The 14,869-nt window shown below is 35.7% G+C and overlaps 1 protein-coding gene across 1 annotated transcript in view; it reads right to left on the bottom strand.

Annotated features, from left to right (window-relative positions):
- Positions 1-14,869, bottom strand: part of LOC137388922 (uncharacterized) — an 88,236-nt gene that overhangs the window by 11,804 nt on the left and 61,563 nt on the right. The window contains 12 exon segments of the mRNA XM_068075423.1: positions 1,628-1,750; positions 2,294-2,450; positions 2,855-3,005; positions 3,470-3,636; positions 4,198-4,403; positions 4,745-4,959; positions 7,018-7,273; positions 8,764-8,935; positions 9,918-10,081; positions 12,494-12,617; positions 13,607-13,815; positions 14,499-14,625. Coding sequence (XP_067931524.1) covers positions 1,628-1,750; positions 2,294-2,450; positions 2,855-3,005; positions 3,470-3,636; positions 4,198-4,403; positions 4,745-4,959; positions 7,018-7,273; positions 8,764-8,935; positions 9,918-10,081; positions 12,494-12,617; positions 13,607-13,815; positions 14,499-14,625 — 2,071 coding nt within the window.

Below are 14,869 nucleotides of genomic sequence, written 5' to 3'. Positions count from 1 at the left end.
ATCAATTTATTGATACTCAGTCAGTGTGAAACCTGGGCCTGTTTAGATAAACATAATGCCAATATCCTGGCAGGAATAAAAGAAAGACACGAAGCTCTTCTTCAACAGCTCTCAGTCTCACTCTGCTTTTAGTTTTTATAGAAGTTAGGCTTGAAAAGCTCAGCTCACACAGATATGTGGTAGAAAATGGGAGCAATGTGAGAATAGCTTTGTTGGTCAGAATGGGTAACTCCTTGGCAGCAGTCAACCAAAAACTGTCCAAAGGAGGATCAGCAAATCTTAGTTTTAAACCCGATCCTGTTTCAGTTCAGTTAGGGGCTGTATATCATTGATTTGAGCGACACTTTGACATTCATCACACTAGTTAGTAATCAGAGGTGCCAAACTAGGCATATTGTACTAAACGCCCTTTCGATGGACTTTGAGTTTTGTGGGCCGATATTAAATGCATTGACTATGCATTGACTATGCATCAAACACTAAAGTAGATGCACCTAGATCATGGTGCCTGGATATTTAGCCTACTACATCAAGGCCTTGGCATTCAAATACAACACTCCTACCGCATAAGTTGCCTCAGAGCCTGAGGAACCTGTATTTAAAAAGGGACCTTAGATAATTTCTCACGGCACACCTGAGGATCTCTCACGCACACTAGTGTGCCGCGGCACAGTGGTTGAAAATCACTGATCTAATGCACTCATAAATAGATTTTCTATGAGTTATACAATAAATTTTTAGCAATAGTGATACAATTAAATAATAATGACAACAAACCAGTGGATAGTGTAACAATACCTTCCTGCATCATAAAAATACCTACTTCTCTAATTTACATATTGTTGACTGTCAACCAGCACAACATTACATACTTTGAAGTAAATGAGAAGATCACTTGACAGAGATGTTGGAAGTTTAATCTGCACTCAGAGTTGCAACTCAATAAAACCTGATCACTGTTTACTATAGTCTGGTGATGTCCTTGATACAGAAACTTGGATACCTCCATAAAATTCGAAGTGAATTAAAATTCAGTTTCCAAATAAATTTACAAAGCTTAAATTTTTATTATATAAAAGCCTTCTGAAGTCATAGAAGAAAATTGCATTGCAAACTTGCATATCTTATTTACATTAATAAGAATCAGACAGGATCCATGAACTATGTTTATCACAAGGACTCACTAAAGTCATCTGAATGCACTATAAGTGGATGATACTAAGAAAAGATGACCTTGAGGAAGGAGTAGCCTATGACTAAAGAAAGAACTAGCCTCCAACCTAGGAAGGGATATTCATGAACCTAACAACCATTAGTCTGAGAGCCTAAAAAGGTAGGAAGGGCTGGGCCGTAAACCTAAGAAGGTAGAAAAATATGGGCCATAAACCTATGAAGGAAGAAAAGGATGGGCCATAAACCTAGGAAGGAAGAAAAGGATGGGCCATAAACCTATGAAGGAAGAAAAGGATGGGCCATAAACCTATGAAGGAAGAAAAGGATGGGCCATAAACCTAGGAAGGAAGAAAAGGATGGGCCATAAACCTATGAAGGAAGAAAAGGATGGGCCATAAACCTAAGAGAGAAGAAGAGGATGGGCCATTAACCTAGAGACAGTCAATTTATTCACCTGATACTCTGGTAGCAGCTTCTTCAACTTCTTAATCTTCTCCAGTTGCTGTTTGACAATCTTCACCTGCTGCTCTGTTATGGCCGTATCCTGGCCAATTTGTGCAAGAATCTTTGTAGTGCCCTGCAGGAAGACTGGTGAGCTGTATGTGTGCCACATGGGGGATTTAATTTTGTATGACAATCATATAAGATTGAGTACTGTATGATAAACACATGAATGGCGGTGTGAGTTGTATGCGTGTCACGTATAAGATTGAGTCTTGTATGATAAACATATGGCATGGTGTGGTGGCGTGACCTGTATGTGTGTCATATATAAGATTGCGTTTTGTATAACAAACATATTATATGATGTGCTGTGTTGGTATTTCACCTCAACCTAATCAGAGTTGCATACTGTTATATGATTGAGCTTATAATCTTATACAAAAAAGTATAATATAAAATCATTCATTGTTGTTATTTGGTGCAACAGAGCAATATTGTTGTGAATTATATGGTATAAAGTCTAATTATATAAAACTTTAACACGATAACTAAAAGAGCACAAATAAGAAGAGCCACTAAAATACTTTGCATTAACGTAAGACAAATACTTAAAAATTAATGTTAGCCTTAAAACCTAAACACAGTAGGTTAGTTTAATGCCTCCCCTAAAACTTACTGCAATCCTCTCATCAAGAACGATCTTCTCATGCTCGAGTTGTTTGTGTAACTTCGCTGCCAGGTCATTTTCTTTGTAGATCTGGTCTAGCGCTGACGTGATGGAGTCATGCTGCTGAATGATCTCATCATAACGTCTCTTAGCCAATGAGATGTACCTTGAAACACAATGATGCTTCCACTAATCAAATAAAGAGTTATGACATTAATGACACGCATTTGTGCAACTCAATTCATTAGCTAATGCTCTTCATTTGCTATGTATAACAAATCAGAACAGTCCTTACACTAATGAGCCAATGAGATCTAAATTTGAAATTCTTTAGCCAATACGAATTAGCGTTACAAAGCAACTATGACGATAAAACTGTTTTGGACTTAAATCAAATATGGATGCTGACATAAAGTATTTCATTCACACTGAAAACTGATGAAAAAGCATAAAAATTACCTTTAATGTTGCAATGTCAACATCGTAGACAAACAATATTCTGCGACTTTAGTCAATAAAATATGCAACTTGGTGAAGTTAAATGTAAGGGACTGGGTAAAGAATACTAACCTCTCAATAAACTTCTCATAGGTGGTGTTGGTAAGGTTGTCATAAGTGCCAGATGATTCCTCCTTGCCATCCGCCTGTCTCACCACTTGGTGCATGGAAGCGAGCATATGTGCCATGTTCTCCTGCTGCACCGGTGGCATCCAGGTCACACCTGTTTTAAAGTATTTATGATGAACAAGTGATTTCAGTCCATAAAAAAGTTCAACTCAAAGATTATAAATATCAGTATACACGTATTGAGAAAATAAGATCTCTAGATACAATTTCTTTTAAAAATGTATAGAAAATCAAAAATTAACTAAAGAACGGTTAGGAGGAATCTAATTAGAGGCCTTATATCATCAGGTCTTCTGTTCCTTAGAAAAAGCCTATTAAAAACTGGCAGCAACAATCTAGGTCAGCACTTTGCAAGTGTTTATAACACTATTTAAGCAATTGTAATTTGAAATTTCTTAGAGAAGCCGCTGTATTTATACCCACATGTAAATAATGTACATGGAGATATTTCAGCTGAGCAGCTATAAACATAATTTACAAAATCTACTGCGTTTGTTAAATGTTTCACACTGATAGAACACTTTTACTAAAGTACATGTATATCAAGCCCAGACTGACCTTTGATATGGTAACCGGCATGCTCAACAAGTAACTGCTTAGACCAGTGTGGTAGCCATATGTAGTTGAGAGATGTTATCAGGGATGGGAAATCCCTGCAGCGCTTTTGGAAAGTGTTGGAGGCATCAGCGGAAATGAGACATATTCTGAAATTGTTTTTCACCGTGCTGCAAATAGAGAGGAAAAGGTCTGTGTTTTTAACTCTACATTCAGTGAAGAGAGCGAGTGCCGAGCATGCTGAAAAACAAGGATTGATTAAATAGAATGCAGAAAGAAAACAGCAGCAGAAGAGTGACATTATGATTAAAGAAAAAGAGAGAAATAGAGGAGGATAAGACAGAAAAGTGACTAAAAGTTAACTAGCAATAAGAGAAGTGACTAGCAATAAGAGAAGTAACTAGCGATAAGAGAAGTAACTAGCAATAAGAGAAGTAACTAGCGATAAGAGAAGTAACTAGCTATAAGAGAAGTAACTAGCGATAAGAGGAGTAAGTAGTGATAAGAGAAGAAAAGTGAAAAAAAAACATAATAATAGTTAAGAAAACAAGACACCCTTGAATACTAAACCAAAAAGGAAAAGACCTAAATCAACTTCGTTTTATCCATCCATATACGTATATAAATCTCAAAATTGAAAAAAATTGTTTCCACATGCACAATGATTACGGCACATGGGATTTGTTTTATAACTGTATTAATTAGTACCACATCTGAAAGCAATAACTCACTTCAAAAAAAAGTTCCAGGCAACCTCTCGCGTGTAAGTGAGGCCTGCTTGAGTCACATCCGTCCTGATGGAGTTGATGATGGTAGTTGTCTCCTCCGGCGTAAAGAGATGGGTGATGCTTCCGGAGACGATGAACTCTGTGATGAAAACTAGGAAGTTCTCATTGAACAGCTCATCTTCATGCAGAAGAAACAGCATTCGCTCGTGCTGCAAAATGAGTGCAAACGGATATCCAGATACCTGTTGACATTTCACCTCACTTCACTCGCTTACTTTTGATTTGCTTAGCCATCGTATTATAACATTCCTAAGGAATTATGCCTATATCAGTTCATATTCCCAATGTTGCACTTCAACACTGCACAATAAATGATACCGTATGCCACATACTTTTACATTTTAACAAAAAAGAAAGATCGCTGTAATTGAAAAGTTCACAGCAGAGATAAGTTATATTCAACTAAAAAATTATAACAACCCTGACTGCGTTTAGAACTCAATAGATATGTACAAATAGAAGTGTGTGTTGATAAATATATGAAAAATACCTTCACTCCAGCCCTAGTGTACGCTGAAACCAGCTCAGCCTTGAACAGTTCCATCTGGTTGCTATTGTTCATCACGTTCAGACTTGAGTTGATCTGGAATGTCGTGAAATCGCAAAGGTGCGCGGCCAGTTTGACAATGATGGACGTGACTCCAGGTGAGCCTTCACCAATGATATGGAGATGCGCCACTTCATGAGGAGAGGAGATGACTCTCGCTAGAAAATATCCATTTTATAGAAAACGGTTCAGATTGTCATGAAAAACCACAAAAGAAGGACTATAGAAATAAAAAGGCTAGATTACTTAACAATATACAACTTTATAAGTTGCTGAAAATCTTCATAATTCAAACTTCGTGTGAGGTGAATTGTGCATATAAAACTAACTCAGTATGAGTCATTTTTAGCTCGAGTCTAACAAAAATTAAACAAATTTTAGACTAGTACAAAACTGTTACACTACCTAGTAACAAAAATATAACAATATACCTAGTAACAACAATATAACGATATACCTAGTAACAACAATATAACGATATACCTAGTAACAACAATATAACGATATACCTAGTAACAACAATATAGCGATATACCTAGTAACAACAATATAACGATATACCTAGTAACAACAATATAACGATCGACCTAGTAACAACAATATAATGATATACCTAGTAAAAACAATATAACAATATACCTAGTAACAACAATATAACGATATACAGTGAAACATGGATAACTCGCCCTCGGATATAGCGAACACATGGTTAACTCGACTGGATTTGCTTGGTCCGTTCCCACGCAATGATAAATGGCTCTATATAACTCGAATTCAACACTGTTATAACGAACTGTTTTTTGCCCAACGGCTACCGAAACGGTTGCTATCGCTTTAGAAAATCACTTTATTCCAAGCCATAGAGGTAAACCTCAACTTTTCGTAATTCATAAGCGTCGTTATTACCTCCATCGGCAAAATATTTTTGTCAACGACTGTTCTAAAGGTTTAGTGAAATTTGATTTATACTGCTATATGATGAATAGCGCGGACTGGCCCGGCCACGGGCGCAAGGATTTTCGCCACGCACATACAAAACAAAAATCGCATGTTGTTTTGTATGTGCGTGGCGAAAATCCTTGATTGCGTGACCCGGCTAGCCCGTGACGAATATTTTTCCGAAGTTGATTCCGTGTTGAATCAACGTCGGAATGTTGAATGTTTAAAACGTCTTAAAATTTGTTTTTATTAAACGTATACGTTTTCTTAGCTAAAAAAACTATTCATCGTTTGACCTAAACACAGAATACGTGTGTACATTCAATAAGTATCCATTCAAAAAGCGTGAGTGATATACAATGTACTGTTAAACCTCGTAAAACTTTTAATTGAACTGCCTCGGAGTGTTGCTCTTAACGAATCCCAGGTAAAGTAAGGTAATCTTTCCATAAACTTCAAGAAAGATCGGCAAAATTAATCGTGGGTAAAACGCTCAAAAGAAAAAGATGTCTTTTCTTTGAGCATTTCAGCAACGATCAAGTTTTGCCAATGTCAATCTAAAAAACGTCCTGGCAATAACATCACCTCAAACAAACCAATCTCAAGTGATAGAAAAATCTCTATACTTTTTGATAAAAACGTTTTAAACTTTACATTAGAAGCATTTAATTTGAAACAAGCCATTTGTGCTTTTGATTTATATTATAGTTTGTATATGTTCATGTATCTACTAATAAATAAGTTAATACATAGACTTGTGACAGTGCTCTGATAACTTGAACACTCTGATAATTCGAACACTTTTGCTCGGTCCCTTGAAGGTTGAGTTATCCGAGTTTCACTGTACCTAGTAACAACAATATAAGAATGGCGAAAAGGTTGTATGCTAAAGAAAAAGAAATGTAGAATAAGATCATACCATCTGTTTGCTTCTATACAGGTTAACTGTGGTTACCTTTAGTACCTTTAGTAACTTAAGTACTAAAGGTAACCTTTAGTACTTCAGCACTATACTGCACTGTGCGTTACTAAAGTCAGCTACTTTAGTAACGTACAGTACGGCATAGTACAACACGTTCGAAACCTGACACTGATGTGCAGGTAGTTTCAAAACCTGACACTGGTGTGCAGGTAGTTTAAAAACCTGACATTGGTGTGCAGGTAGTTTAAAAACCTGACAGTGTTATCAAAAGACACTATCTCAACCAAATGAATGATAAACTTTTAACAAGGTTTTGAAGCAGCTCCCCCCCCCCTGTAGATGTCATGTCTCTCACCTAGCCTGCAGATGTGCTGAATAGTGACATCATAGAGCGACAGGTGGATCTTAGGGTAGACCTTGTTGTACTCTTCAATAGCCTGCTCAAGGAGGTGTTTAACAGATGGAGTGTCCCAGACAGGCTTGTACTCATCACAGTGGTAGGCATCAGGATTGTGAGAGATTGGCTGAGGCTCTCCGGCAGTCACGGCTCCGCTGTCCTGCTCCACAAGGTTACTAAACAGCGGCCTATTAGTAGAGTGCAGCTGTTTTATCTGTAATATTCACAGCGTTTGTCTATGTTGTCTGCCACATGACAGAATAAAAAGTATTTAAGCATATATGCTAGAGGGCATAGCAAAAGCACATATAAACCTCTGAATGGTTATTATTACACAAGTCATTTGTTGAGAAAAACATAAACGGACAGTTGTAAATGCACAAAATAGTTACAGAACATGCATAGGTAACTGGAGAAGCGGAAGAGAAAGACGATACAGACAGAAAGCACAATCTATGAGCTAAAGAAGATCTAACAGATACAAGCAGCCAGGTCAAGGTCAAGTAAAGTTTTTGGTTGAGTAGCCAATATAATCCATAAAAAATAGAGTTATGTCTTCATTGTAAAAAGAGAATGCAACTTCTTTCAAATCAACAGCATAGACAGTACATGCATATGTAGCTCTAGAATTTTGGTTGCAATTATCGATCAATATAAGCGATGGGTGAATAATCAATCTGCTCACGATTACCTCATACTGAATCCTCTTCCTAGTTGTCTGTTATAAAGAGGCAAACAACATCATAATGTACAGACACGGTACAGACAAGAAGTCTACGACACTAATGAAAACCTATCAGCAACTGAAGGAAGACTTACACGTGTATATGCACAGTATGACTATGTAAATCAGATAGTTACGTGTATCTATGATACAAATAATTGTATAAGCGAAAAGCAAAAGAAACAACATCTTTTAATTATAAACATCCCAAAAGTCACTGTTCTACCACCACACATACAGCAAACAGCTTTTTTTTATAAACAACTACCTTCGATTAAATATGACAACAAAAGATGTAAAAATAAATAAAATTTTGTAAAATGAATGAAGCTTTATGCAACATAATGAAGTTTTTAAAAAACTGATTTTACACAAAAATTTTATAAAATATGATTCAAATTTTAAAGCTCTGCAGCAATAGAGCAGGCCATTATAGTTGAAGTTATAAACAGAGACTATCCTACTGCTCTATATTGTATGCGCTCACCTGCACACTAAAGTTAAAAATCACGCTACATAAAAACCAACAGAAGTAACTCTTACAAAGGGAGAATAAACTGCATCGGCTTTAGCCAGCTGTAACTGTCTTCTTAGTAGCAGCAGATGATAACAGCTAAAGTGAAGGTGAAATACTAACAAAGCTAAAGCAACAAAATTCATAGCCAAGTTACGATCTACAGAAATTGATAGAAAATATTTTAACTTTAACAGAAAATGATACAAAAAGTTCACAGGACCAGTTTTAAAAGTGGAAGATGCTCATTTGTAAACCTTTCAACTAAAATATTTACTGCTAGCAAGAATATAGCAGATGTAGTTTTTATAGTTTTCCCTAACTAGTGAGTTAGTAGGAAATGTTATACTACACTATTAAGGCAGATTTATCATTTACTTTATATTTCTACAAAGCAATTTAGCCTGCATGTGCTTATGTCTGGTTTGACTAGACAAGAGTTTTGGCTATTGTCAACAATTATTACCTGGTCATCATTTTGAAAGTCTTTCCTGATGGCTGTTTTGAAAGCAGTTTTGTACCTGTTCATATCCACCTCATTCACCATTCTAATTCCATAGACAAAATCACACTCATGCTGCCAGAGCCACAAAAGGTTTTGTGTATCACAGCTAGCCTTAAGGGACAATGTCAAATTTCTAAAATAAATGGATACAATTTTATAGTTTTATTCGCAATACAAGTGCTTTATATAAGAAATGCATTGAAACTTTCAAATGATTGCATGATCGGTATTCTTAAAAATATGTAAGTTTACTAAATAATGTTACTAGCTGTTGAAATATTCTGTAGTTTATGTTAAATAACATTTACTGATATGATAGCATAGTCATGAAGATCAGATGAAACAATGATAGCATTTGAGCATGCCTACTGCTCAACAACTCACTAATATTATGTTACATGCCTAAAAACTTTGGAACTTGATTAAAGTGTGAAAACAAATATAAAAAGGGATGTAAAAATAATGAAAGAGATAACAGGCAAGACCTGTACAAAGTAATACAAAAGATCACGCGTAATGTAATGCAGAGACTGATGTGAAAACTGATGTGTAGACTAATGTGAAGACTGATGTGAAGACTAATGTGAAGACTGATGTGAAGACTAATGTGAAGACTACTGTGAAGACTGATGTGAAGACTAATGTGAAGACTAATGTGAAGACTGATGTGAAGACTAATGTGAAGACTAATGTGAAGACTGATGTGAAGACTAATGTGAAGACTGATGTGAAGACTAATGTGAAGACTAATGTGAAGACTAATGTGAAGACTAATGTGAAAGACTAATGTGAATAATAATGTCAACTATGGTTTGAAACAAGCTCACTTAAATGGTTTTCCTCTCAAAATAGCAGCAACTCTCTCAAAATATTTTGCAACAAGCGAACAGCTTTAGCTGATGAGATGAACTTAAACACCACAACTGCTACTAGCCAGAAATCATTTCAACTTACTAAATTAGGTTGCAAATGGCAGCACATGACTGTTAGTATGACAATGGTCACGTGACTATCGATATGATTATAGTCACATGACTGCCAGTATGACTATAGTCACATGACTGTCAGTATAGCCAAGCTCAACTACTGTATGTTCTAAAACAGCTTACACTTACCTGAATATCACAGAGAGATCCTTCATCGTGAAGCTGTAATGGCAACGCTTTGGTGTGTGCAGAAACATTTGAGTAAGCTTAGACTGCAGTTGTATGGTAACGCCAACTATCAAAGTTAGAAGGTTCTTCAGAGCCTCATCCTCGGTGTTAATAACAGTTTTGATCTGCAAAAGTTGTTTGACTTACTTCTTTGTCTAAACACAGTGGCTCAATGGTTTCATATAAAATTTGTGCAATCGAATCAATTACAGTAAATTTCTTTGTTTTATGTCATTTTGTAATTTTGAAAAAAGATTATGATTTAAAATCAACTATGAATCCAAACTCTTGCACTGAGCATTAATTGTACGAAAGTGTTAATATAAAATCACACTTTTCTTCATGACAAAAGTTAATGAAGCTTCTAGACAAATATAACCTAACAATCAAATTACTAAACTTCGAATTATAAATTTTATGAACAACAAAAAAAAACTAAAAAGTCCCGGCATGGCAATATTCTGGTAGCCTAACCAAATTATGGTTGACGAATAAAATAATCAAACAACGAGACAAATACACAATAAATAATCTATTGATGATCAGCTAAATCGAATGACACTCTCAAAGAATAAGCAAGGAAGGAGGGTGGTCACTGCACAAAGTACAATAAAAGAGAAACTCAAAGCAGTCAACTGGTAGAGTAAACGCGTTATAATATGCAGTGAATTCATCATTGAGTGTCTGGCTGTGTGATACAGGTGTCTTATGGCAGGACATGGCAGAGCGGGACAGGTTTGTCCTATTGCAAGACATACATGTACCAGTGAAAGATCCTGCAGGTGTCACAGCAGTACACTCTCAAAGAAGTGTATCAATCATGTAAAGGTATTATGCCATGAATTTACTAAGTATGAAAACTGTGGGAAGTGCATATACTGAGTGTAATGCCAGCTTGAATTACACATATTGGATATAAAGCCAGTGTGTAGTAGATGTAAACATTGTGTGCGGCCAGTGTGAATTATGTGTATTGAATATAAAGCCAGGGTGTAACAGATGTAAACATTGTGTGCAGCTAGTGTGAATTATGTGTATTGGATATAAAGCCAGTGTGTAATAGATGTAAAAATTATGTGTAGCCAGTGTGAATTATGTGTATTGGATATAAAGCCAGTGTGTAATAGATGTAAAAACTATGTGTAGCCAGTGTGAATTATGTGTATTGGTAAACTTTGTGCCTAGCCAGTGTGAATTATACATGTATATACTAGATATAAAGCTGGTGTAAAGTAGATATACCAATGAGCATTCTCTCACTGTGTATGTATAACTGCTACACTGTTAGTTGTATTGCAGATTAACCAAGAGTGAAAGTGTTGCCATGTGATGCAGTTACAATCAAGATGGCTGATTTTCACTGTTAAGATCGGCTAGATGACCAATTAGACGTGAAAACATATAAAAAAGTGCTTCTAGAGCAGCGTTGACACTCAAAAAACGAGTACTTCTCAACTGCAAACACCTTTGATTAATACAATGTATGTGCTTTAAACACAGCTATTCAATTATAATCAATATAACTATCAAACTATGCTTAATATAGCTATCAAACTATACATAGTATAACTTTCAAGCCATACTTAATATAGCTATCAAACTGTACTTGATGTAGCAGTCAAACTATACATAATAATATAGCTTATCAAACTACACTTATTATAGCTATCCAAGTATACCAATATAGTTCTCAGGCTAAATTTTATCTTGCTATAGAGCTACATTATAACACCGAAGCTATTTAGTGTAGATGGTAAGATATGCCTACAAGCTGTTAAACCGCAACTAATTTTAATACTAGACCATAGCAAGCAAGCAGTAAAATAGTGTTAGGTTTGTAACATGTGACTTACAACGCTCTACAAAACTACCGCCTGAGTGTTAAGCTCTAAAGCAGCCGCCTGGACTAAGGCTATTAAACCGTCATATCCGATCCTGTGATGAAGAATGTTATTTGATAAGTGAAGTTTAGGAAAGTGAACAGTGAAGGCAAGAAAGAGAGCACCGTGTTCTAAGAGCTAGTAAAAAACTTACTGGACGTCGAGTAACGGTTGATGCAGCACTCTGTATAGGAAGGTGAACATGGCAGCATTATAATAAGATTATTGATGCGGTCATTTAGAAAACACGGTAAAATTATAAACAAATGTTGAGAACTGTCACCTTAATAAATTATCAAGCACATGTTTGCTTTGTAAACCTGTCTACGAAAACAAAAATAAACTTTACGATATTTTAATGCGGTAAAAAGCTGATAAGCACCTCTATTATCAGACACGCGTATGTTCATTATATATCTATAGTTTGCACACAATTTAAGCTAAATTTTTATTGAATGTTTATAATTGTCTTTGGGTGACAAAAATAAACTAGTTTTTTGATGCAATATTACTGTATTAATTAATATTATTGTATTAATTAATTAATATTATTGTATTAATTAATATTATTGTATTAAAAAAAAAAGTGTGAGTGTTATATTACCAAGTACCGCAAACATTAAACTAATAATGCTGCTAGCATACAATGATAATTACCTTCTCCTCCTTGATGCCAAGATGTTGTGCGGCGGACGCACTGATGCTAGATGTAGCTTGTAGTTCAGGTGTGATGAAATGTGTGTGCAGTAGAGTACGGTAAATTCTCTCCAACTCCTTTGACCTAACAATGGATTTACTGCAATCTGAATGAGTGGTTTAACATACCAACAGAAAATGAATGGATTTTATATGGAGGTCATACTAATATAGCAGTCTGTGGTAAACCGATTCCAGATTATTTTGTGAGTTCATATCAGATGACTTCAAAAAATTAATAAACATATGTATAGCACTACCTGTGCCACCCGGCGTTGCCCGTGTAATAAATGAGTATTTGGACAGAAAATTGATTTGTATTTAACATATAACAACATTTTCCATTCTAACTTTCAAACTACATACCATGACAAAAGTTTCTTGTCTGGCAGAAGTAGTGAGAGTTTTGCTATTAGCAAGTTTAATAATGTGAGCGAACAGCTTCTCGTGGCGTTATGCTATGACCCGCATCACACGCAAAGCAGTTAGGTTTTGCTCTGATATAATGACTTATATTGGCAGGCTAACAATTTGACTTCCGTAGTCTTGTGGTCAAGGTATCAAACTGGTGAACGGCTTGGTCCGGGATCGAGTCCTCTTCGGTACAGAATATTTATTCCAAGATTTTAACATCCATAGCCGGATTTCCAACAGACACCCGGACTTTGAGAAATATATATATAGAGATGTAATATTAAAGTCTCAACTGAATCATAACTCTTCCATTGGTAATGTTTAAAGGGTGTTTTATTTAAAAAAAGTATGTTCCTAAAATACAGAGTTTAGAACCTACCTTTCTACTCTAACTTTCTAGCTTCACTACTCTGAGCAATAGTTTGATATTGCTAGAAATTGTTATCTCAACAAAAAGAACGAACAAGTGACCAAGTGTTTTACAACTGCAAAATATTACACATGGTTAACATAATATTTATTTTTTGATATTCACATAAAATCCTTAACTTACCATAATTTAATTTGCCTCAACTTACCCTACCTAAAGTTACAGTTGAATGATTTTTTGCAAGAAAACAAAAAAGTAGTTCTGCTTAAAACAACTCATGGGAAACCTACCCAGGAACTGTGCAGTTGAACAACGCAAAATGTCGGAGGAATCGGGAGCTCAGCTGGGGAACGCTGACATTAGGCCTGGGGTTAACTGTGCTGACATAGGTTACATTCCTCACATATCTCCACTGCAAGTTCTCAGATGAGTAAAAGCCTCCTTCATCCAAGTGCTGCCGTATGAGCTCCACTGCTGATTGGTAGCCATTCTCATCCACCTTAACAACAGCAGCACATGTCTGTATGTGTTCAGAGAAGCCTAGTGACAACGATGTTGGCACATAAACTTGAAGGTATTTGCAGATATTTCTTACACATTTTACGTATTCTGCATTTTTGCATAAAAATAGTGAACACTATATTTTAAAAAATCATGAAGCAGTCAGCTGCAGTGTGCCAATTCAGATCTAAAAAATATTCATTGATACAAGTTTTCTTTTTACATTTAAAACTTATTTGGATGTTTACATGTTTTATGAGAAATAATCTTTGCTATAATAAGGGCTATGTTTGTCTGGAGCCACCCTAAGAACGATAGAATAAACGATGGGGTAAAAGATTGTTTGGTATGGAATTCGAATTCATGATATTCAGCTTAGGAAACCAGCACTCTAACAACAGGGTCTTTTTGATCCACTTCAAGCACATCAGAATAATTGTGCAGAGAGTTATTCCTCCCTGCTTTATTAGCACACCAGTCGATATCTTATGACATACTATTTAACTGTCAAGGTACTAGTATAACAACTACATCCACTACATAAATATATCAAACACTTGAAAATATTCTCACAAAAAATTTGTTTTAAAAAGCTGAGTTAATAAGTGATTTCACATGTATGTGTGCGAAATGGTGTAGCAATCTATATGTCAGATCTAATAATATCAAATGTTAGCGTACATGAGAAAGGTTGACGTCATCGATAAGGCACACGAGCCTCTTGTTTCCTTTAGGCACAAATGTGCGGCCATGTTTCCATTCCAATTTCTCGTTCAGTCTGTCATACATGAGCCCAGAGTTGGTAAACCTGGAAGTATAAAAAGCTGTGTTGCTAGCTGATGTACACATAACATGCAGGTAAAATTGGCATTTCACATCAAGGATAGATAAATCTTCAGCATTAAGACTTATTTGAAAACTATGGAATGCGATCATAACTATTAGTGTTGATAAGAGGGTGTGGAGATGTCTTGACATATAAGGTATGATCAATCGGTATCCAACAAATTATTGAACTTAGTTTAATTATCTGTCTACAATGAAGCTAAATT

The sequence above is a fragment of the Watersipora subatra genome, chromosome 1 (genome assembly GCF_963576615.1).
Source record: "Watersipora subatra chromosome 1, tzWatSuba1.1, whole genome shotgun sequence".
Lineage (NCBI taxonomy): Eukaryota > Metazoa > Bryozoa > Gymnolaemata > Cheilostomatida > Watersiporidae > Watersipora > Watersipora subatra.
This window is presented reverse-complemented; position numbering and strand designations above follow the sequence as displayed.